Here is a 26,244-nt window from a genome sequence, read left to right as displayed (position 1 = left end):
GATATCAAGAAAGCATTTGATGCAGTGAATAGAGAGAAGGTATGGGAAGCACTGAAGAAATTGGAATACAGGATGACATGATACACCGGATCAAGAATTTGTATGAAGATACCCAAAGCAAAGTCAAAACACCTGTAGGAATGACTGAAACCTTTGATATAAAATCTGGGTTAAGACAGGGTGCTCTTCTGTCTCTTCTTTTCATCACTGTGATGAACGAGATTCAGAGAAAAGTTCACCAAACCATTGGAGGTAAGAAAATGAAAGTTATATTGTTCGCATATTATGCTTGTGGGGAGACTAAAGAAGATCTTCAAGGACAAATAAACTCCTGGGCAGAATCTGCTAAAGAATATGGACTCATGTTCAGCCAAGAGAAGAGTGAGGTTATGGTCATGAAGAGATACGGGCAACCAATGGGACACATTGAAATGGAGGGGGAAACAGCTACAGATGAACCATCAATTCAAATATCTTGGAAGTGTTATCTCTGATACTGGTTCTATAGATAAGGATATTTCCCACAGAATTCAGGCAGGTAGCAACTTTTACAAAATAGTTAAAGACATAATATGGAACAAGAAAATACCAACAAAATGTAAGAGAGTCATATATGAAACTTATTACATATCAGTCCTGATCTATGGTTGCGAAACATGCACCATGAGAAACAAAGATGTTAGTAGAATCCAGGCAGCAGAAATGAAATTTGTCCGTAGCATGACCGGCAAAACACGGAGGGACAGAGTCCGTAATGAGGAAATCCGCAAGCAGGCTCAAGTTGTAAGACTGCAGGACAAACTAACAGTGCAGCGACTGAGATGGTATGGACATATGCGACGAATGGGTGATAAAAGATTACCCAAAAAAATGTATGATCTAAAACTTGAAGACAAAAGACCAAGAGGGCGACCAAGACTCAGGTACAAGGACATGGTGAAGATTGACATTCAACAGAGAGGACATACTTTGGAAAGCATTGAAGAAGGAGAGAAGTTCAGGGACCGCAACTGGTGGAGAAGCCTCGTTTGCCGACCCATCGCTTAAGATGGAACGACGTGGGATATGTATGTATGTATGTATGTATGTATGTATGTATGTATGTATATATCCAAATATCATTAACTATTAACAAGCCTGGACACACGTCTTTGCTGACTCAGTGCGTTCTACTTTCTTTCTTTCTTTCTTTCTTTCTTTCTTTCTTTCTTTCTTTCTTTCTTTCCTTCCTCAGTAAGCCAGTTCCCCATCAAATTCCATTACACTGTGTGTGCATTTCAACAGGACTCTGCATCTGCGCACAAAGTTGTGGTGACCCAAGTTTGTGTGGTGGCTAGTATGCATTGACTACAACATACCATACATGTGGTCACAGCTAACTCTCCAGACCTAATTCCCTAGATTGTTTGTGTGTGACATCCTTCAATGGTTTGTTGAGCACTATTCTCACAATACAACTGATACTCTAAAATCCACCATTACCTGAATAGATTCCTAATCAATAAAGACCATGCTAGTTATGTCAACTCATGTAGTCCTGCATTGAAGCTGCTATTGCAGCTAACAATCCCACATTGAAGCTGTTGTAGCTAAAGTTGGTTGGTTTCATTAAAGAAACTACTCCATCCATCCATTCCTGCAATTTTGTACCAAGTTTTCCATCAATTTGTTTAGTTATTCATCAGATAGTTGTTTTTCGTACTGCCTGTAATGTGTTCTTAAATACCTTATACACCCTACATAATTACTATAAGTATTGAACATAATCATTAAATACTGTTATATCTTTCAATATGTCTCCGCCAGCCTTCATAAATTATATAAGCACCTCCACAATCCTCAGTTTCGAACTAACTCTGCATACTCATTTAGTTCCATATCTTATTTCTTCAAATGATTAAAATCTGAGCTAACCATTTGTCCCCTTGGTCTCCCCTGATTCTGTTAACCTCCATGGTTAAGTCCTTTAACCTGTCCTCTTCCATTCACTTCACCTCATATGACCCCCACTATTGAAGGATGATACAGTCACTTTATTTTATAACTGTTAGGTTCTTCAGTCTGTCAAAACTGATTTATGAACGAACAAATTTATAAGCTCCTGAAAAAGAAAACATATAACAGAGTTATAAAAATTGAATTCTGTTTATAAATAAGTTGTTTCTTTTCCCAGTATAATTCTGTTATATGTTTTCTTTTTCAGGTAGTTTATACATTTCTTTATTCATAAATTAGTCTTGACAAACTGAAGAACCTAACAGTTCTAAATAAACTGAGTTAAAACTGGTAAGGAATAGTTTTAATTATCACAAACAACCCAGTCACTTTAAGTAATAATTTTTGTATTTATACCTTCTGTGAATATGAGTTATTGTGTGTTGATGTCCGGCTTCATGGCTGAATGGTTAGCGTGCTGGCCGTTGGTCACAGGGGTCCCGGGTTCGATTCCTGGCAGGGTCGGGAATTTTAACCATCAGTGGTTAATTTCTCTGGCACGGGGACTGGGTGTATGTGTCGTCTTCATCATTTCATCATCATGATGTGCAGGTCACCTACGGGTGTCAAATCAAAAGACCTGAACCTGGCGAGCCAAACATGTCCTCGGGCACTTCCGGCACTAAAAGCCATACGTCATTTCATTTCATTGTGTGTTGATGTTGTTTAATTGTAGCATCCTTTTTATTTTAGGAAGCAGGAGCTTAGGGAGTTAAAAATGCTGCAAAAGATGGAACAAAAGCAGTTCCAAGATCTTTCCTTCAAGGCACAGTTTGCTAAAGAGCAACAGGTACGTTTTGATCAATTTTTGTCATGCCCCAGAATCCTCATCTTCATGCACTAAATAGATCTTAGACTCAGTACTTTTGTAGGTTTAAGCTGTGTGAACTAAGACAACTACAGTACATATTAAAGAGCCATTGTTTCTTTAGAAAAATTGTACCAACAGTCTTTGTGAAGATTCAGTAATTTAAGGCAAGTGTCTCATTTCACATAGCTTAAATCTAAAACTTCAGAGAATAAGTACTAATTTTAATCTCATAATTTTCCTGCCTTGGGACAAGGGGAGAGAAATTACACAGATTTAATTGTGAATCTAAAATACCAATGGAATTTCACCTCTTTTTCAGTATGGCCCTTTGGAAATGGTTGGTGTACAGATGTCCACTTTCAAAGAGAAAGGTCATTCCTTCCTCTTCATAAATCTGCACAGCCATGTTCTGCTTGCATTAAACTGTGAGATTCCTGTATTGTTTTCCTCTGTTCCCCAGCATGTTTAACAGTAGAATTTTGTGCAAAACCAAATATCTGTTGTGTTTTTATGCTTCTGTTTTCCTTAACCATCACAAAAACCTCTATTCACTTAAATGTGTAAAAATAATTGACACGGAGACCGGAATATGTCATAGAAGAAGCAAATGTCACTTGTGTCACACACAGTGATGTGTGCACTGTGCATAGACCAAATATAGTAAAGATAATACACTACAGTTTGTGAGATATCGAGGGGCTGCTGTGTGAGCATTATCTAGCAGTAGAACTTGTGTCATAAGAGCACGACCGCTAGTTGGTGAAGTTTCTGTTATTATTTATATGTTAGGAGTAAGTTAATATTGTTAAGTGTGAGGGAAAGACAGATTGTAGATTGGTTCGAACTAAAAGCAGGTCGTAAATTGTAGCCAAAAGCAGGTCTTCGATAAGGATGTGTACTCTTGCCTCTTTTGTTCCTTATTGCAAAGGATGAAATTGAGAAATAAAAGAAAGCTGGAACCGGAAAGGACAAGAGCATGGCTATATTTCCAACGATGCAGTTAACAGGAAAGTTTTATCAGAGCACAGGAGATATGAGCAGATGGAATGACCAGGTAACAATACAATGTAAGGAAGCTGTATATACAGGTGGTTTGAAAAGTCAGTGCAAAGTCCAAGAGATGGCACCACAGGCACGTATTGAGGTGATGTTTAGTTAGTAGCATCTCTTGAATGAACGCACACCAAGTTTCAACCATATTGGTCTATTTCTTTGTGTTTGGCATTCGTGTGAATCAAGGAAGTCGAGTGATTTTCAAGAAATGGACGAAAAAGAATTTTGTGTGGTGATTAAACATTACTTTATGAAAGGCAAAACGCCTCAGGAGACTAAAGAGAAGCTTGATAAACATTATGGTGACTCTGCACCTTCAATTAGAACAGTTTATGAGCGATTTCAAAATTTTTGGACTGGCCATATGGGCACAAGTGACGCTGAACGTTCTGGATGGCCTGTGGAGGTTACGAATCCAGAAATCGTTGATCAAATCCATGATATGGTGATGGATGACAGAAGAGTTAAGGTGCGTGAGATTGCTAGTGCTGTGGGCATCTCAACTGAATGGCTACATAATATTTTGCATAAACATTTGGACATGAGAAAGCTATCCGCAAGATGGGTGCCACGATTGCTCACGCTTGACCAAAAATGGAATCATGTGAAGTAGTTGCAAGGATGGTTTGCAGCTGTTCCAGAAGAATCCAGAGGACTTAAAGTGTCATTTTGTCACTGTGGATGAAACATGGATACATTACTATACTCCTGAGACCAAACAACAATCTAAACAATGGGTTACCAAGGGGGAATCTGCACCAAAAAAGGCAAAGACCGTTCCTTCAACCGGAAAGGTTATGGCGCCTGTCTTTTGAGATTCACAAGGGATAATCCTCATTGACTATCTGGAAAAGGGTAAAACTATTACAGGTGCATATTATTCATCGTTATTGGACCATTTAAAAACCGAGCTGCAAGAAAAACGCCTGTGATTGGCCCACAAGAAAGTCCTTTTCCATCACGACAACGCACCAGCACACACCTCAGCAGTTGTGGTCGCAAAATTAATGGAAATAGGATTCCAACTCATTTCACATCCCCCCTATTCTCCAGACTTGGCTCCCTCGGACTACTATTTGTTCCCCAATTCGAAGAAATGGCTGGCGGGCAAAGGTTTTATTTAAATGAGGAGGTGATTGCAAACACTAATGGATATTTTACAGACTTGGACAAATCCTATTATTCGGAAGGGATCAACAAAATAGAACGTTGGACGAAGTGTATAAGCCTAAAAGGAGACTATGTCAAAAAATTAAAAAAGGTTTACCCCAAACATGTAATTAGTTTTTATTTTTGGACATACTTTTGAAACGTCGCCCCCCCTCCGTATTTTGTGCCCATCCTCACATATAGAGTGGAAACATGGTTTACAACATATAAGGAGGATTTCAAGAAATGGAGGTTCATAAGAAGTTTGTTGGGAAAAAACGCGGGAAGATTGTACAGTAAAACTTGCTCAAAGCGGAATCGCAAGGGTCTGAGGTTCTTTTCTGAATTAGACAAGTTTCCGGATTGAGCAAAATTATACAGAAAGATTCACAAATTACTTATCCCTGATCCATTAGTCTAGTTTTGGTGATGCAAATCTCAGTAACACAATATCTTGATGTACAGTAGGTTTTTATTACTCTCGCATAGGCCTGCACTATAACACACTCAATATATTATGTACAGTATGTACTGTACTCAATGAAAACTGAACAATTTCTGCCTTATTCCATATGTTTAATAGACAAACTACAGTGTGTGTGTGTGTGTGTGTGTGTGTGTATATATATATATATATATATATATATATATACTATAACACATGCTGTATAAGACAGTATACGTATAACACATTACACAAAATACTGTATTTGTTAAATTATTCCTTCTTTCACATGTCTAACAAAGAAACCTGTTTCATCTTCCTTGATGTCATGTCTTTATCAATGCAGTCTTTAGCGCTGTGTAGTAGCTCAAGAAGTCGCAGTGAATTTGACTTGACAGCAAATTTCATAATGTCCCTGATACACTCGATAGCTTGTTCATGAGTGCGTATTTTTTCCCGAATTTCTCTTTCCTCCTCCTCTTCCTGGTCTTCATCCCTCGGATTATCATTTTCTTCGTTCTCTGTACGGTGGATCTTCAGAAGCTGTACAGCGGATTACTGGAAACTATTGTGAGTAGCAAGCTTGTCGTTGCTGTGGATGTATTCATCTACATTACATGCAAAATTCTGTTGTTGGCTCAGCGTGGATATCAGTGCAGCATTTTCAGTCGCTTCCTCAGGTGTGCGGACGTCATCATTTTTTGCAAATTCTGCTTTTAGAAAACACTTTATGACTGTTTGAGGTTTGATCTGCTTCATAGCCAAACTGATCCAGTTGACAGCATCCAGTATGGAAACTGAGCATGCATGGGAGTAGGTATTGTCAGCTGCATCAACATTCTTGATCAGTGACTGCATCAGTAAACGCATGTAGTGAGATTTAATGGTCACCCTTGGTCCATAGGTTGAACAGTGCTGGTTGTGTTAGGTGGAAACCAGGCTAGCTTGACATTGGAAAGCAACACATGGGTGACAAGTGGCATTTTTGGGAAAAATAACTTTGCGATTTTCCTTCTTTATCCTACAGTTAAATTTGTTCAGCCATTCTTCCTTTAGAGCACTAGTCATCCAGGCTTTCCCATTGCTCCTCCATGTTACCGGAAGCTTGCACAAGTCCTAGTTTCTAAAACACCTTGATTTTGCTGATTTCCTGATTGCTAGGGACTTTCCATTTCCCCCTCCATGTTACCACACAATAGTACTGTAAATCTTTCTTTCGATATTTTACCCCCACCACACTTTTCCCCACGAAGCGCAAGTGACTTTGAAGGCAAGGCTAAAAAAAAACAACCCTGTTTCATCGGCGTTGAAAATGTCTTTAGATTCATAACCAGAAATTAAATTTTGCAGCTTTGATTTCCACTCGGCTACTACATTTCCATCCACGTCTTTGGACTCGCCACAGACTTCATTCCATACAATATTGTGTTTTGTTTTGAAACTCTCCAGCCACCCAGTTGAAACTCTCCAGCCACCCAGTTGATGCTTTAAAGGCATGCCCACCAGACCCTCTCCCTTTTCCCGTCCAGATATGCATATCTGACTCGAACTGTTCATTGTTTATTGCACGTTATTTACATTACGATCAGTCTGCGGCCGTATGGGGTGAGTCTTGCATACATTTATATAATTGAGTAGAGTCTTAAAACTTTCCGCTTCGAATTGTTATGGGTGTTTTTGATTTTTCACAGGTTCCTCATTTGAACTGAGAAACATAGTTCTTGTTTACATTTTAAGGAGTTATTTATATGTTTCCACCTCATAGGCCTTAGATATAGAAGAATTCTGCCATACCCAAATTTTATTCAGCAATATTCACAATTATTTTAAGAAGACTGCGCAGTTTATGAACCGCAGTTGAATTAAGGTGTAAAAATGTTTTAAAACACAAGATATTTTATTATTGTGAATCACTCACCAAATTCATTGAGCTTACTATTGTATGTCCACAGGGACATGAATCAACTTGAGAACTGTTATTCAGCATTCAGTATATGTTTGAATCGCAAGTCTTTAACTTGTTCAAAAAAGGTTTTATTATGTGTCATTGTTTTAATGTAGATTTCATAGGGTTTTTATATCATGCACAATTCAATATCTATCATGAGTTTTATATAATTTGCCTCTTTTCCGATTTCTTTGTACAGCTGAGGATGACGCAAAAACGCATCGAAACTAGTACTGAATATAATTAGAATGTTGTAATTACATCTATAAACAACATTATTATTGCATTGAATAGGTGGACATTAAAGGTTTATTAATTGTAATTCTTACAATTGGGTCGAGTTGTGTGTCAAGATATAGAGATCTACGAACCATGGCAAGAGTCAGGCAATGAGTGGAAATTTAAATCCCATTCTACCAGGAATTTGGGAAACCCGGACCTCATTAGAGCAGCAGGTTATGGTCTGTAAACACCTGACTCTTCCCCTGATGAAATATTTATGTACCTGCAGTACCGGGTATGCCTAAATAAATTTCACAGTTAAAGCATAATTTCCGCATTATACAGTAATTATTTTCATAATTTCTTTCTGTTTCCATGTTGACTAGATTCTGCTTTATGTAACATAAATAACATGTAAAGCCATAATTATCCAATGCACCGGGACCATAGCTTTTGTACACATTGGACAAGTTTCCACTTTATACACGTTCCGTTTTGAGCAAGTTTTACTGTGTAAGAAATGAGAAGATATGGAGATGATTTGGAACAGGGAAGTTACTGGATAAAGTAGAAAGATTCAGGATGAAGGTGTTTGGTAATGTGAAAAGGATGCAAGAAACAAGAACTCCAAAAGCATTGTTTGATAGAAGGTGGAGAGTGGAAGTCTTAGAATAGGTGGGTAAGTTTTCTTTTTTTCTTTTCTTTTTTTACGTTGCTCTGACACAGATAGGTCTTATGGTGACGATGGCATAGGAAAGGCCTAGAAATGGGAAGGAAGCAGCTGTGGCCTTAATTAAGGTACAGCCCCTACATTTGAATGGTGTGAAAATGGGAAACCACGGAAAACCACCTTCAGGGCTGCTGACAGTGGGATTCAAACCCACTATCTCCAGGATGCAAGCTCATAGCTGCGCGCCCCTAACCGCATGGCCAACTCCCCGGTATGTGGATATGTGAAGGGGAGGAAGCAGTGAAGTGAAGAGTCACAATTGGTCCCAAATTGTTCAGGATAGTGATGGAACAACAGAAAGAAATGGAGATCACTGATTTATTTCCCTACCTGACAAGAAGTATGGGAACTGTAAAAGAGGGTGGTGGGGAGAAGAAAGTAGTCTTCCTAAGAGGAAAGTTATCCTGCTCATAAATGTTAATTCCATGAATTATGTGAGCAAAGAACGTGCCAATTTGTTCATTTACAGGTATCTCAATGTGATACCACATTGTTCTTTTAAAGAAGTAAAATATAAAAATCTAACCATAAATTTTCACTCATGACGCTAAAGCAAAAAAAAAAGTAATGCATGAATGAAATTCACAATCAATCAATCAATCAATCAATCACCACTGATCTGCATTTAGAGCAGTTGCTCAGGTAGTAGGTTCCTCATCAGTTGTTTTTCTAGTCTTTTCTGTAATGATTTCAAAGAGGTTGAAAATTTATCGAATATTGGTCAAATATTCCTGTCCCTATAAACAAATATTTGCCCCAATTGGTCATCTTCAGTTCCAGCATTACTTTCATATGGCGATCTTTCCTACTTTTAAAAATACCAATCAACATTATCCATCTACTTTTGTCATTCCATGCCACTTGGAACATGCTGGTTAGTCAAGCAGCTTGTCTCTGTAGCCCCAAATCTTCCCAGCCCAATGTCTGTAACATTTTCATAACACTTCTCTTTTGTCGGAAATCACCCATAGCAAATCATGCTGCTTTTGTTTGAATTTTTCACAATTCTTGAATCAAGTAATCCTGGCGAGGGTCCCATACACTGCAACCGTACTCTAATTGTGGTCTTACCAGTAATTTGTATACCTTCTCCTTAACATCCTTATTACAACCTCTAAATAACCTTGTAATCATCTGAAGAGATCTACAATCTTATTTACGATACCACTTCTGTGTTTTCCTCTGTGAAGATCTTTCCTTATATTATCCCATTCACCGTTGCCTATTTAACTCTCCTGCTGGCACTAGCACGTTGCCCAATAGGCATTGTGGTTTCACTCTGTGCATTTAATTGGAAAACAATTCGTATCTTCTGTCATTTTTACGATATTTTTATGAAACTAACTACAGTGATTGTGAAGCTTTCCTATACTTACTTAGAAAGTTACAGACTTATTATTTCAATTATACATTATGTATACTTGATGTCAATACAGAACACAATATGAAGCTCCTACTATGTAATTATTACATTGATATTTGAGGTATTGTATTTATAGTTTTATATCAGAAGTTTCTTTTCCTTTTTTTTTTTATATTAGTTGCAAGAAAATGTTAACAGTAGTTAAAAATTTGTGTTTGAACTGTACAATATATGCGGCCAGACATTTCTGTTTTCCTTACAAAAGAAACCTATATACCATGTAGTTTAATGTCAGTAATATAATTTCCTCATTCTGAATTAGATATAGTAACTGGCTCTTGCTACATAAATAACATGTAAAGCCACATGTCTGACACATTTGCTTATCTTGTAATATCTCTGACCCCTGTGAAAAAGCTGTTAAATTACATTAGCAAAAACGAGATATCTACACCAATTTATTCTTCTATACATTCTCTACATTCGTGCATAAACATGTAACCATTGTCTCTTCTCCTTGTCGCATATAGAGAATGTGTATAAGCACCTACATTTTGAGATATCTGATTATGTGTTTAACCATACAAGTTCATTTTATGACTGATCAGCTTATTCACCAGGGACAGAGATGTAGCACATGAGATTAAAGAAATAAACATACATACCCATAAATAGCTTGTAATATTATACAAATAATATACCCTGAATATTTAGGTCATCCTCCTCTGCGAACCATGTGACCTGGCCGCGGTGGGGAGGCGTGCGTGTCCCAATGATTCAGATAGCCGAGCCGCAGGTGCAACCATATCGGATGGGTATCTGTTGAGAGACCACACTAACGAATGGTTCATCGAAAGGGGGGTAGCAGCCTTAGCAGGCTTAGCTGTGTTGATACTGCTACACGGCTGAAGGCAACGGGAAACTACAGCTGTAACTACCCTTCCGAGGACATGCAGCTCTCTCTGTATGAATGATGTACTGATGATGGCTTCCTCCCGGATAAAATATTCCGGAGGTAAACTAGTCCCCCATTCAGATCTCCGGGTGGGGACTACACGAGAGGGGGCGATCATCAGGAAGATGGATACTGACATTCTGCGAGTCGGAGCGTGGAATGTTAGAAGTTTGAATCGTTGTGGCAGGTTAGAGAATCTGAAAAGGGAGATGGATAGGCTAAAGTTAGATGTAGTTGGTATAAGTGAAGTACGTTGGCAGGAAGAACAAGATTTTTGGTCAGGCGACTACCGAATTATCAACACAAAATCAAACAGGGGAAATGCAGGAGTTGGTTTAATAATGAATAAGAAAATAGGGCAGCGGGTAAGCTACTATGACCAGCATAGTGAAAGAATTATTGTCGTCAAGATAGACACCGAAACAATGCCCACAACAATAGTGCAGGTCTATATGCCTCCTAGTTCAGCGGATGATGAAGAAATCGAAAGAATATATGAAGAGATAGATTTAATACAATATGTAAAAGGTGACGAGAATCTAATGGTGAAGGGAGACTGGAATGCAGTGGTAGGCCAGGGAAGAGAAGGTAGTACAGTAGGAGAATTTGGATTGGGACAAAGGAACAAAAGAGGAAGTCGGCTGGTTGAATTCTGCACTGATCATAATTTAGTCCTTGCCGTTACTTGGTTCAAACACCACAAACAACAGCTGTATACGTGGACGAGACCTGGAGACACTGGAAGGTATCAAATAGACTTCATTATGATTAGGCAGAGATTCAGAAACCAGGTGTTGGATTGCAAAACTTTCCCAGGAGCAGACGTGGACTCTGACCACAACTTGTTGGTCATGAAATGCCATCTGAAGTTGAAGAAATTGAAGAAAGGAAAGAATGCAAAAAGATGGATCTAGACAAGTTGAAAGAAAAGAGTGTGAGGGATTGTTTCAAGGAACATGTTGCACAAGGACTAAATGAAAAGGCTGAAGGAAACACTATAGAGGAAGAGTGGAGAGTCATGAAAAATGAAGTCGGTAGGGCTGCTGAAGAAATGTTAGGAAGGAAGAAAAGATCAACTAAGGATCAGTGGATAACTCAGGAGATACTAGACCTGATTGATGAATGACGAATATACAAGAATGCTAGAAATGAAGAGGGCAGAAAAGAATACAGGCGATTAAAGAATCAAGTGGATAGAGAGTGCAAGGTAGCTAAGGAAGAATGGCTAAAGGAGAAGTGCACGGATGTCGAAGGCTGTATGGTCCTGGGAAAGGTAGATGCTGCTTACAGGAAAATCAAGGAAACCTTTGGAGAAAGGAAATCTAGGTGTATGAATATTAAGAGCTCAGATGGAAAGCCACTTCTAGGGAAAGAAGACAAAGCAGAAAGATGGCAGGAGCATATCCAACAGTTGTATCATGGTAAAGATGTAGATAATTTGGTTCTGGAACATGAAGAGGCTGTTGATGCTGATGAAATGGGAGGCCCAATTTTGAGGTCAGAGTTTGACAGAGCTGTGAGTGACCTAAATAGGAACAAGGCACCTGGAATTGATGACATTTCCTCTGAATTACTGACTGCCTTAGGAGAAACCAGCATGACATGGTTATTTCATTTAGTGTGCAAGATGTATGAGACAGGAGAAGTCCCATCCGATTTTCAGCAGAATGTTGTTATACCTATTCCCAAGAAAGCCGGTGCTGACAGGTGTGAAAACTATCGCACCATTAGTTTAGTATCTCATGCCTGCAAAATTTTGACACTTATTATTTACAGAAGAATGGAAAAACAAGTTGAAGCTGAGTTGAGAGAAGATCAATTTGGCTTCAGAAGAAATGTAGGAACACGTGAAGCAATCCTTACTTTACGTCTGATCTTAGAGGAGCGAATCAAGAAGCACAAGCCCACGTACATGGCGTTCGTAGATCCAGAAAAGGCATTCGATAATGTTGATTGGACGAAGCTATTTATGATTCTGAAGATGATAGGGATCAGATACCGAGAATAAAGAATTATCTACAATCTGTATAAAAATCAGTCTGCAGTGATAAGAATAGAGGGCTTTGAAAAAGAAGCAGCAGTCCAGAAAAGAGTGAGGCAAGGCTGCAGTTAGTCCCCTCTCCTTTTCAATGTTTACATAGAACAGGCAGTAAAGGAAATCAAAGAGAAATTTGGAAAGGGAATCACAGTCCAAGGAGAGGAAATCAAAACCTTGAGATTTGCCGATGATATTGTTATTTTATCTGAGAATGCAGAAGATCTCGAGAAGTTGCTGAATGTTATGGATGAAGTCTTGGGTAAGGAGTTCAAGATGAAAATAAATAAGTCCAAAACAAAAGTAATGGAGTGCAGTCGAACGAAGGCAGGTGATGTAGGAAATATTAGATTAGGAAATGAAGTCTTAAAGGAAGTAGATGAATATTGTTACTTGGGTAGTAAAATAACTAACGATGGCAGAAGTAAGGAGGACATAAAATGCAGACTAGCACAAGCAAGGAAGAGCTTTCTTAAGAAAAGAAATTTGCTCACTTCAAACATTGATATCGGAATTAGAAAGATGTTTTTGAAGACTTTTGTGTGGAGCGTGGCATTGTATGGAAGTGAAACATGGACGATGACTAGCTCAGAAAGAAAGAGAATAGAAGCTTTTGAAATGTGGTGTTACAGAAGAATGCTGAAGGTAAGATGGATAGATCGAATCACGAATGAAGAGATACTGAATCGAATTGGTGAGAGGAGATCGATTTGGCTAAATTTGATGAGAAGAAGGGATAGAATGATAGGACACATCTTAAGACACCCAGGACTTGTTCAGTTGGTTTTTGAAGGAAGTGTAGGTGGTAAGAACGGTAGGGGTAGACCCAAGGTATGAATATGACAAGCAGATTAGAGCATATGTAGGACGCAATAGTTACGTAGAAATGAAAAGGTTAGCACAGGATAGGGTGGCATGGAGAGCTGCATCAAACCAGTCTATGGACTGATGACTCAAACAACAACATTTAGGTCACTCATAACTATAAATTCAACAAGTCAACACGAGTCGAGCAGTTCGCAATGTGAAGTGAGCATTAGTGGCGCGGAAATTACAACGTATTTTGTTGAAGGTGTACTAGACAGGGACAATTACACAGACTTCAGCTTTTGGTGATTAGTAAAAAGAGAGAAATTTCATCACAAAGATTCCATCCACAGAAAAGAAATAATATGCTACCTGGCAGTTTGTTGCAGTGTCAAAAAATAGGTGTCAGGAAAGATGTAAGAACAGTGTGAGCTGCCTGTGGAATCGTGCCCTTGTGCTTCAACCCCTGTTTTGAGGCATACCATACTACACTGATTGGCAATACCTGGTTATGGGCTTGTTTTCCCATTGGTTTTGGTGGCCTCGGTATTCGTCGTGCTGTTGATTTGGCGATTCCGTCATTTTTATTGTCTTTCAACAATTTTCTTCATCTTGTCGAGGCTCTCCTTCCACCTGCTGGATGCCTTGACCCTGATGCCGCTGTACTAGAGAGCACATCTTGGTGTTCAAGCTTAGTCAGTGTAGTTCTCCCTGATATTGGCAAAAGAAGTATTCAAGCTGCTTTGGATGCTCTTCTTATCAGTCGTCTCCTCTCACTTCTCCAGCTGCAAACTTTTAATCTTCATGACAAAGCCCGGCCCCTCGTTGCTGCTTCTCCTGAATCTGGTGCATGGCTCCAAGCATTATCTTCACCTTCTTGGTCTTCATCCTTCCAGTGACAGTTTCTGTATCGCTGCGGCTTTACATTTCGGAGCAGTTATCTGCGAGCTTCACCGATGCTGAGCTTGTTGTGCCTACACTGATCACTGTGCCCTCCATGGCCTTTCCTGTGTGGAAAGTTAAAGGCAGACACATCCATCACTCCACTATAAATGATGTTATCTTGCAGGCTCTGGTTTCAGCAGAAGTTCTTTCTATACGAGAGCCAACTGGCTGCTGCTGTTCAGAGGGTGAAAGGCCGGACTAAATGACACTTCGCCATGGAAACGAGGTAGATCCTCCTGTGGGATTTTACCTATGCCAACACATTTGTCCAGTTCAATCTTCCGCTTTCGTCAATGAGTGTTGGAGCTGCAGCTACGAACAGGGAAAATGCTAAAAGAAGAAAATATAACGATTTGTTGGACAAACTCTTCTTCGTTCCAGTAGCCATTGAATCGAGTGGTACCTGGGGCAATGATGGCCTCAATTTTATCAAAGAGGTTGGTCAACGGATTGCTCAGATTTAAGGCTATACCCAGTCAACTGCTTTTCTTATTCAGCGCATGAGCATAGCTCTAATGTGTGGAAATGTCACATGCATTCTTGGGGCACTACCACCTGTTAAAGAGCAGAATCAAGTTTTTCTTCTGAGACATGACTTTGTATTTTATGGAAATTGAATTTCAATAATAAATGCTGCAATATTTTATTAGTATTTCTAGAAAATTATTTTTTCTATAACATGCAGTAAAATACAATGCACGTCCAAAACATGCCGTGAGCATTTCCTATTCGACGACACTTTATCGTCCATAACGGTAAACAGGTTGACACTTAGGTAATTACAGTGATCCCCATGAGGTACTTCCACCCCATCAACACAGTAATTAAAACTGCAAGTACTTTTCCTCTTGGTGAAACTTTCCACCCCTTTTACCATCGAAATCTTCTTGCAGTCGCTCACAATCCTGTAATTTATTTATTATTCTCTACAGTAAGAATTCATCCACAAAAGGCCTTATCTCTGGTAATGCCTCGTGCACTCTAATTCTCTGACTTCTATTTTCTAAAAATTTAGCCACCCATTCAATTACTCTTTTTGTCCAGTCCAATTGTTTTAGGGGTAAAGATTGACGTCGAATTTTGGAAAATGAAGTGGCGGGTGGGGTTCTAATTTCTAATTCAATTAGATGTAGTTGATACAAGTTAGCAAGGGTTTTGGGCTTCTGAAATTTTCAATTTTTCCCCTCATTCTTGTCAGTAGTCTTCCATGATTTATCCTATCAAAAGCCTCGAATGGGTCAATAGCAATAAAGCACATTTGACCTCTTGAGTGTAAAATGTCTCCTATATCTTGCTAGAATACTGCAGGTAGAACCTCAGTGGAATAACTCTTCTTAAACCCGAACTACGAGGTTGGATCAAACATGAACAGGATTTTTTTAATTTTATTTATTTATTTATTGCATTAACAAAAAAAAAAAAAAAAAAAACTCATATAAAGATCAGTAAACATAGTGTCCTGCCTTTGGTACACATTTTCTCCATCGGATTGATAAGTTTTTGTTGCCATCCTGATAGAAAGAAGAAGGACGTGTGTGGAGCCAGTTGCACACAAACTCTTCTACACTTGTTTTATTATCGAACCACTGTCCTCCTAGCTCTTGTTTGAGTCGTCCAAACAAATGGTAGTTGCAGGGCGATAATTCTGGGCTGTATGGAGGGTGTTCCTGAGGTGTTCATTGAATTTACTCCAGTTTTCCCCCCGTTAGAGTGGCAGTATGACAGCCTTGCATTGTCATGGAGAAGAATGACGTTTTGAATCGGTTGCTGGTGTCGCTTGTTGTGTTACGCAGCTTTTGCTTCGTCCAAAAGTGACGTAATTGATTGCATTAATTGTCTTTTGTTTGTGAAGAAAATTCACCAGCAAAACGCCTGTGAAATCCCAGAAAACGGTTGCAAGCACCTTTCCAGCAGATGGATGTATTTTGGCTTTGACCGGACCTGCTTCGTCTCGCCACCATTCCATGCTTACTTAATGTGACTCTAGGGCAGGGATGGCGAACCTATGCCACGCGTGTCATTAGGTGACACGCGAACACAATTTCGGTGGCACACCACATGCACGTATTAAAATTTTTATGTACGTTTTGTACTATAGACTATACATATCTCGTCCAACGTATAGTCATAGTGTTTCAGGGTTAAGAAATAAATACCAAATATCTAAATTCTAGTTCCATTCGAACGTGCATTATTGCAACACCCACAGGTCCGGAAGTCAAGTGAAATAAATGTCAGATGCAGCCGACGAGCCATTCGCTCACCCATATCAATGAATTAGTGATGTTTGGCTTGTGTGTGGTTGCCAGCATCGCGTAATTATTCTTAGTGAGTAAATGTTTATTGTTGTGAATTTTGTAAGACAAATAGTTGCCAAGAAATCCCAATTTCGAGATATGGAGAAAGTATCGCACTTTATTTCAAAATCTCATATTGCACAAATGAGAGGTTTTTTTTTTTCCTTTTTAGATATTGACAATTTAGAAATGGAGTTGACTGAATTTTAAGAAAGCATGTATGGGTGAAAAAGTTTGTACAAATTAATGAAGCATTAGTGAAAATCGAGTGTGCTGTGGATGGTGAATACTCTCTCCAGAAGCCAGAAAACTTAATACTTGAACAGTGGAACAGTCTCCCACAAAAGTTTTTGGCCATATAGAAACTTGAGCGTACTTACTTTGTTTGGGTTATCGTACGCCTGCAAGCAGATATTTTCTACAGTGAACGTTGTGAAGACAAGTTATGAACCTAACATAAATGACGAAGCTACTCTTTTTGCGGTATTCGCAAAATACGACCATGAAACATGCGATCACATGTATTTTGTATTTTACAATATATGTATGTAATATCGTATTATGAAACACAATTTGGAATTAGGGATGGAAGTCAGTGGTGGCGGTGGTGATTAGGGGTGGGGGTTGTACTGTATCCATTACAAACGAAAATAACAAGTGGCACCGTAAACAGTTGAGAATAATAATCCAAACCTAAATGGCATACTAGTTGGAAAAAGGTTCTCCATCCCTGTTCTAGGGTGTAATGATGCACCCAAGTTTCATTGCAAGTCACAATATGATGTAAGATATCCTCTTCTTCCTTCTTGTAGCGACACAGGAGACTCTAGGCATAGAATTTCAAGGATAATTTAATAAAAACCACCTATTCAGTACTTTCCACGTTTAATGTGGTTTGAATCTACATGAATTTTATGTAGACTTACCAGGTCAGGTACATGTTTCACCCATTATTTTGGGCATCTTCAGCCTGTGGACAACCTTTAGGTCAAGGTTTGGGGCCTTTTTAACCAATATATACACTATATACAAACATTAATAATCTCTTAAGACTAACATGCCAGGATATTAATTTAAAAAATGTGATCTAAACGTAACTGTGGGTAACATAAGTTAATGGTGTTTTAACTAATTAAAACTTGTCAGTCCTATTCTATCTAATTTGAAAATATGTCCAAAACTAAAATGGATCTTCTTTCTCTATCATAAGTCTTGGGCAAAGAGGGCATTACATACCGGAGTTCATTTGACCGCTATATCATATCATGTTCTCGACGTACTGTAACTGATGTCAGAATGTGTTGTCAACAACAAGTGGAGATTTTGAACCGATTGTTATTTGTAGGCTGGTCAAGATGTAAAATATAAATTTAAAATTAACTGTGTTTTAACTTGGCAGTTCTATTCTATTTAAATTATGTTCAAAACTAAAATGGATCTTGTTCTCTATCATAAGTCTTGAAAAAGGAGGATATTGATACTGGGGCTTATTTGACGCACATATTTCATTTTCATGATCTTGACGTAACTAATATTGAAATGTGTTGTCAAACACTAGTGGAGATTTAAAACAGATTGTTATAAATAGACTGGTCAAGAACGTTGTAACCGAGCTCAATAGCTGCAGTCGCTTAAGTGCGGGCAGTATCCAGTATTCGGGAGATAGTAGGTTCGAACCCCACTGTCAGCAGCCTTGAAAATGGTTTTCTGTGGTTTCCCATTTTTACACCAGGCAAATGCTGGTGCTGCACCTTAATTAAGGCCACGGCCGATTCCTTCCCACTCCTAGCCTTTTCCTGTCCCATCGTCGCCATAAAACCTATCTGTGTCGGTGCGACGTAAAGCAAAAAAAAAAAAAAAAGAACATTGTTGTGAACGAAACTCTAAGCGTCTCGACTTTGGGTCTCATGCAACGTCAAGGAATTGTCAAGAGTACAATATTAACCTGTTTCTTAGTTTTAGGCTGCTTCTCAATTGAGAAGAACATCCTAGACACTTGATACAGTCTTGTATGAATATCATTCCCGTTGATGTGTTGCTTGGTCTTTGGGAGGGATCTAAAGATTATCTGTAATGAAGTAAAAAAATAAAAAAATAAAAATTTTAAATTAAAAATTTAGAGCATGCGTTGTGACAAAATATATTAAACTAACACCTCATAACTGTAAAATGACTTACTTGTTCAATTCATACTAGATTGACCTGTCTGTTCCGGCAGCGCCTGTCTTATCAACGCTTCTACTCCTGGTGTTGTATTGGTGCGGTAATGGAGGGGCGGGGCATGGAGGGAGAGTGGGGGTAGGCTGGTCCATGGGCGTATGTGCTATTGGTGGAGGGGAGTACCTAGAAGCGATGTAGACGGGCGTAACCTTTTCTCATGGTGGATGAAGCATTTGAGTGTGGAGATTTAAAGAATTGAGGGATTTTGTTTTGATTTGAATTCACGATATTAATTAATCTAGATGTTAATTCGTACAAAGGATTTTTAATTTCGTTGACATCGTTAAGATTTTGAATTTTTTTTGTAGGTCTTGTCCAAAAAGATGTGTAGATTTTCCAGTTCGTTCATTAATTTCCCTTTACCTATTCTTCTAATGATGGTAAGATCTTTCTCTATGGATGTAAAGTGACGGCCCGTTTCTCTCATATGTTGGCTCATCGCTGAGTACTTGTTGTGTTTTTGATCGTTATAATGTTCCAAATATCTCGTGTGGAAGCTCCGTCCAGTTTGACCGATATAAGAAAAAATCACATTGTGTACATGTTAGTTTATATACGCCAGACCTTCAATAATGGTTGCTATTGTAATTGACCTGGTAGTGGTTAAAAAAAAAAAAAATATGGCGCGCGGCTGTGAGCTTGCATCCGGGAGATAGTAGGTTCGAATCCCACTATCGGCAGCCCTGAAAATGGTTTTCCGTGGTTTCCCATTTTCACACCAGGCAAATGCTGGGCCTGTACCTTGATTAAGGCCACGGCCGCTTCCTTCCAATTCCTAGGCCTTTCCTATCCCATCGTCGCCATAAGACCTATCTGTGTCGGTGCGACGTAAAGCCACTAGCAAAAAAAAAAATATATGTTTTGATTGGTGTTAACTGTCTGAAGGCTATATTAATATTGTGCTTCTTTACGAGGGGCGTTTGATAAGTCCGTGCAAAAATAAAAACTCCTTGCGTGTTTTGGGGTAAACCTTTTTTATTTTTCGACATAGTCTCCTTTTAGGCTTATACACTTCGTCCAACAATGTTCTAGTTTGTTGATCTCTTCCGAATAATAGTATTTGTCCAAGTCTGCAAAGTATCCATTAGTGTTTGCAATCACCTCCTCGTTTGATAAAATCTTTGTCCCGCCAGCCATTTCTTCAAATTGGGGAACAAATAGCAGTCCAAGCCAAGTGTGAAGAATAGGGGGACGTGAAACGTGTTGGAATCCTATATCCATTAATTTTGCGACCACAACTGCTGAGGTGTGTACTGGTGCGTTGTTGTGATGGAAAAGGACTTTCTTGTGGGCCAATCACGGGCGTTTTTCTTGCAGCTCGGTTTTCAAATGGTCCAATAACGATGAATAATATGCACCTGTAATAGTTTTATCCTTTTCCAGATAGTCAATGAGGATTATCCCTTGCAAATCCCAAGAGACAGTTACCATAACCTTTCCGGCCAAAGGAACGGTCTTCGCCTTTTCTGGTGCAGATTCCCCCTTGGTAACCCATTGTTTAGATTGTTGTTTGGTCTCAGGAGTATAGTATTGTATCCATGTTTCATCCACAGTGACAAAACAACACTTCAAGTCCTCCGGATTCTTCTGGAACAGCTGCAAACCATCCTTGCAACACTTCACACGATTCTGCTTTTTGTCAAGCGTGAGGAATCGCGGCACCCGTCTTGCGGATAGCTTTTTCATGTCCAAATGTTTATGCAAAATATTATGTACCCATTCAGTCGAGATGCCCACAGCACTAGCAATCTCACGCACCTTAACTCTTCTGTCATCCATCACCATATCATGGATTTGATCAATGATTTCTGGATTTGTAACCTCCACAGGCCGTCCAGAACGTTTAGCGTTACTTGTGCCCATATGGCCAGTCCGAAAATTTTGAAACTACTTATAAACTGTTCTAATCGAAGGTGCAGAGTCACCGTAATGTTTGTCAAGCTTCTCTTTAGTCTCCTGAGGCATTTTCCCTTTCATAAAGTAATGTTTAATCACCACACAAAATTCTTTTTCGTCCATTTCTTGAAAATCATTCGATGTCCTTGATTCACACGAATGCCAAACACAAAGAAATGGACCAATATGGCTGAATCCTCGTGTGCATTCATTTAAGAGATGCTACTAACTAAACATCACCTCGATACGCGCCTGTGGTGCCATCGCTCGGACTTTGCACAGACTTTTCAAACCACCTTTGTAAAGTATTTGCAATCTGATGGAAGGCTGGGTTGTTATATGTAAATGTGGCAAAACTAGTTTTTTTTGGTTTTTCTGGGACAAGTTTAGTGGACAATTTAATTTTGATTTTATTAATTAAATGGTTAACCATATCTATTTTAAACCTGTTGAGTTGAGCAAGATTCCTTATGTACTTCAGTTCAATTTTTAAATTGTTGGAAGAGAGAGGAATTTTAAAAGCTTTCTAAATTATAGAAAGAGGCTTGTTTTCTGGACTTTTGGTGTAGGGATGAATTCATAATAGTCGATGGAGAGCGTAGATTTCTTGTATATTCGAAAATCAAAGGTATTATGACCGCGTGTAACTGTTAAATCAAAAAATTTAATGAATTCTTGACTTCAGCCTCTTTAGTAATCTTAACATTGGGATCAATTTTGTTTAGGGACTCCAAAATCTCGTCACTATTAGTGACATTTTTGTCGAAAATTACGAAAGTATCATCTAAAAATCTGAGCCATGAAAATACGCCTTTTATTTGTGTTATAATTTTTGTATGTTCTATTGTAAAATGTCTCCTAAGATGCCAGAAAGAGGGTTGCCCATTGCTAAGCCTTTTTGCTGGTAAAACTTTCCACTGAAAGAGAAATAGTTATTGTTTAAGACAGAATTTAATATCTTCATGAATTCTTGAATTTCCATTTACTAAGGCCGCTGTTTTTATTGATATTATCATTGATGATTCTTACAGTTTCTTTGGTAGAGATGTTTGGGTACATATTTACGACATCATAGGAGCACAGTGAGTGATTGGGTCGCAGGTTAAACTTGTTTAGAATTTTGCAAAAAGTAACTGAATTTTTAAGGGATGTTTATTACTGAATACGTAAGGTTTTTTTAGGAAGCCGCGAATGAATTTTGATACTTTATAGGCGGGGCTGTTTCTACAATGAAATTTATGATAGGGTGTATTGGAATGTCCTTCTTATGAATCTTGGGTAAGGCTCTGGCTGTCGGAATACTAGGGTTCATGTTAAAAAGTTTTTTTTGTTCCTGTTCATTCAAAGGAAAGTTAGAACTTCTTATTAGAGTTTTTAGATTTCGCTGAATTCTCGTGATTGGATCTTTGTCGACTATTGTGTATATTTTGTCCTTAAAAAAGTCTTTATTTTTTTAATGTATGTGTGTTGATCGAGGAGAACTGTGGATCCTCCTTTGTCCGCTTTTGTGACAATAATGTTGTTGTTGGATAGGAAGCAAGTTTCTCTTGACAAGAAACTATCGCAATTAAAGGCATCTCAATCACGGTTTCCTAAACGTAGCTTAGACATGGAAAAAGCGGCTCCCTCTCAGGACAAAACGCCCACGGTAGTTAATTTGACAGACGTTCAGTTCTCTGAAGAAGAAATCAGGATCTTGAATAGAGGCTTAAACTGGCCTAGCAAGAAAAAGAAACGGATATTATCAATATACAGTAGCTGACATCAAGGCTAATATTTCTAAACTCCCTTTAGAAACACAACATGATACCAGATTTGAGGTAAAAGAGAAATTACCTAAATTAGCGGAAGAAATAAACACAAATTCAAATTTCAACCGCAAAAAATTAATCCAGAACATAAAAAAGAAAATAGATGACAACAACATTATTGTCACAAAAGCGACAAAGGAGGATCCACAGTTAATCATTTGATTAATGAAATCAAAATTGAATTGTCCACTAATCTCGTCCCGGAAAAACCTAAAAAGCTAGTTTTGCGACATTGACATACAATAACCCAGCCGTCCATCAGATCGCAAATACTTTAAAGAAGCACAATATTAATATAGCCTTCAGGACAGTTAACACCAATCAAAATATATTTTTTAACCACAACAAGGTCAGTTACAATAGCAACCATTATTGAAGGTCTGGCATATATAAACTAACATGTACTCAATGTGATTTTTCTTAAATTGGTCAAGCTGGATGGAGCTTTCACACGAGATATTTGGAACATTATAATGCTCAAAAACACGACAAGTACTCAGCGAGGAGCCTACATATAAGAGAAATGGGCCATCACTTTACATCCATAGAGAAAGATCTGGTGTGGGTTACTGTAGTCACATCCTAGTTCGTGAACCATGGGTAATGGCTGAGTGGCCTAGTAAGTGGTCCTGAGAGTCAGGATACCAGTTGCTATGGAATGGAAGTGGGCATCTCGGACATATTCTGAATCATGGCCCTCCTTGTGATCAGGCGGCTAGGACTACACAATTCACCGGTGGTCCATAACCCGTTAGAGGGGAGATCCTCACTTGGACTGTGTGCAAGTACGGTAGCATCCTGCTTCATGAATTTACCGAGCTCAGAACATTTGAAGCAAGCTTCGGACCTGTGGGAGTAACAGAGTCCCACTCCATTTGACAGGTGAGGGACTCCTTGGAAACAACTTGGCAAACGAAATGGAATTCTATGGGGAGCTATCAGTATTAATGGGGCTTATGGAAGAAAAAAAGAAAGAAAGAACTGGCTGAGTCAGCAAAGAGGATGCATCTGGATGTGCTAGAAGTAAGTGATATTCGGGTAAGGGGAGATAACGAGGAAGAGATAGGAGATTATAAAGTGTACTTGACGGGTGTTAGAAATTGAAGGGCAGAGTCCGGGGTAGGGCTCTTTATCAAGAATATCATTGCACGCAACATAGTTTCTCAAAAATGGCTTTCACGGCCGCAGATCTTACAATCACAGGAATAGAACCAGCTTTTGGGTGGTTAGGCCGTGTGCATTTTGGAGAGTTTCGCCCAGACGTGCCATTTGGGCTCATCAGCTGGATTGGCACGCCCCTCCAGGACTCTGCTTAGCAGTGGCAGACCAAGCGCATGGTCCCGCCGTGTTAGCAAATAGGGATTGCTAACCTGCTAAAGGAGAAGTGAATTCTCCGTTTCCAAAAAATATTACTCCCCTTGGAGTTAGAATATCAAAAATCGCTTTCACGGCCACAGATCTTACAATCACAGCAATAGAACCAGCTTTTGGGTGATTAGGCCGTGTGTATTTTGCAGAGTTTCGCCCAGACTGCCATTTGGGCTCATCAGCTGGATTGGAACGCTCCTCCAGGACTCTGCTTAGCAGTGGCAGACCAAGCGCATGGTCCCGCCGTGTTAGCAAATAGGGATTGCTAACCTGCTAAAGGAAAAGTGAATTCTCCGTTTCCAAAAAATATTACTCCCCATGGAGTTAGAATATCAAAAATGGCTTTCACGGCCGCAGATCTTACAATCACAGGAATAGAACCAGCTTTTGGGTGGTTAGGCCATGTGCATTTTACAGAGTTTCGCCCAGACGTGCCATTTGGGCTCATCAGCTGGATTGGCACGCCCCTCCATAGTTTCTGTTAGGCACGTAAATTAGCAAATGATGTGGGTAGATTTGTCAGTTGGAAGAATTAGGACGAGAATTCTCTCCGTGTATTCACCATGTGAGGGTCCAGATGAGGATGTAGTTGACAAGTTTTATGAAGCATTGACTGACATCATGGTCAGGGTCAACAGCAAGGATAGAATAGTGGTAATGGGCGATTTCAATGCGAGAGTTGGGAATAGAACTGAAGGATACGAAAGGGTGATTGGTAAATGTGGGGAAGATATGGAAGCTAATGGGAATGGGAAGCGTTTGCTGGAGCAGTTACGAATACATTCTTCAAGCATAAGGCTATTCACCGCTACACATGGTAGGCTAGGGGTACCAGATCCATAATAGACTATATCTTAACCGACTTCAAATTCACGAAATCTGTTAGGAATGTACGAGTTCTCTGGGGATTTTTCGATGATACATACCACTATCTGATCTGTAGTGAACTAAGTATCTCTAGGCCTATGGTAGAGAAATTGAAATCTGTCTTCAAACGAATAAGGGTAGAAAATCTCCAGGACGAGGAAATTAGACAGAAGTACAAGGATATGATTAGTGAGAAGTTTTGAACAGTAGACAGTAAGTAGGTTCAGGATATATAAAGAGAATGGGTGGCATACAGGGATGTTGTAGCAGAAACAGCAAGGGAATGCATAGGAACAACTGTGTGTAAAGATGGGAAAAGGTGAACATCTTGGTGGAATGATGAAGTGAGAGCAGCTTGTAAACGTAAAAAGAAGGCCTATTAGAAATGGCTCCAAGCAAGGGCCGAGGCAGACAGGGTTTTGTACGTAGATGAAAGAAACAGAGCGAAACAAATAGTTGTTGAATCCAAAAAGAAGTCATGGGAAGATTTTGGTAGTAACCTGGAAAGGCTAGGTCGGGCAGCAGGGAAACCTTTTGTGGACTGTAATAAAAAATCTTAGGAAGGGAGGGAAAAAGGAAATAAACAGTGTTTTGAGTAATTCAGGTGAATTCATAATAGATCCCAGGGAATCACTGGAGAGGTGGAGGGAATATTTTGAATATCTTCTCAATGTAAAAGGTGGTGTTGCGAACAGCCAAGCTCATGGGGAGGAGGAAAATGATGTTGGTGAAATTACGCTTGAGGAAGTGGAATGGATGGTAAATAAACTCCATTGTCATAAGGCAGCAGGAATAGATTAAATTAGACCTGAAATCGTGAAGTATAGTGGGAAGGCAGGGATGAAATGGCTTCATGGAGTAGTAAGATTAGCATGGAGTGTTGGTAAGGTACCTTCCGATTGGACAAAAGCAGTAATTGCACCTATCTATAAGGAAGGGAACAGGAAGGATTGCAACAACTATCGAGGTATCTCATTGATTAGTATACCAGGCAAAGTATTCACTGGCATCTTGGAAGGGAGGGTGCGATCAGTCGTTGAGAGGAAGTTGGATGAAAACCAGTGTGGTTTCAGACCACAGAGAGGCTGTCAGGATCAGATTTTCAGTATGCGCCAGGTAATTGAAAAATGCTACAAGAGGGATAGGCAGTTGTGTTTATGTTTCGTAGATCTAGAGAAAGCATATCACAGGGTACCGAGGGAAAAGGTGTTCGCTATATTGGGGGACTATGGAGTTAAAGGTAGACTGTTAAAATCAATCAAGGGCATTTATGTTAACAATTGGGCTTCAGTAAGAATTGATGGTAAAATGAGTTTTTGGTTCAGGG

The 26,244-nt window shown here is 39.2% G+C and overlaps 1 protein-coding gene across 1 annotated transcript in view; it reads left to right on the top strand.

Moving 5' to 3' along the window:
• Window positions 1–26,244, top strand: part of Slik (Sterile20-like kinase) — a 733,683-nt gene that overhangs the window by 505,185 nt on the left and 202,254 nt on the right. The window contains exon 16 of the mRNA XM_067159768.2: window positions 2,689–2,785. Coding sequence (XP_067015869.2) covers window positions 2,689–2,785 — 97 coding nt within the window. The remainder of the gene's footprint in view (window positions 1–2,688; window positions 2,786–26,244) is intronic.

The sequence above is a fragment of the Anabrus simplex genome, chromosome 1, assembly GCF_040414725.1.
Source record: "Anabrus simplex isolate iqAnaSimp1 chromosome 1, ASM4041472v1, whole genome shotgun sequence".
Taxonomy (NCBI): Eukaryota; Metazoa; Arthropoda; class Insecta; order Orthoptera; family Tettigoniidae; genus Anabrus; species Anabrus simplex.
Note: the sequence above shows the minus strand (reverse complement) of the source record. Positions and strands in the feature narration are given on the sequence as shown.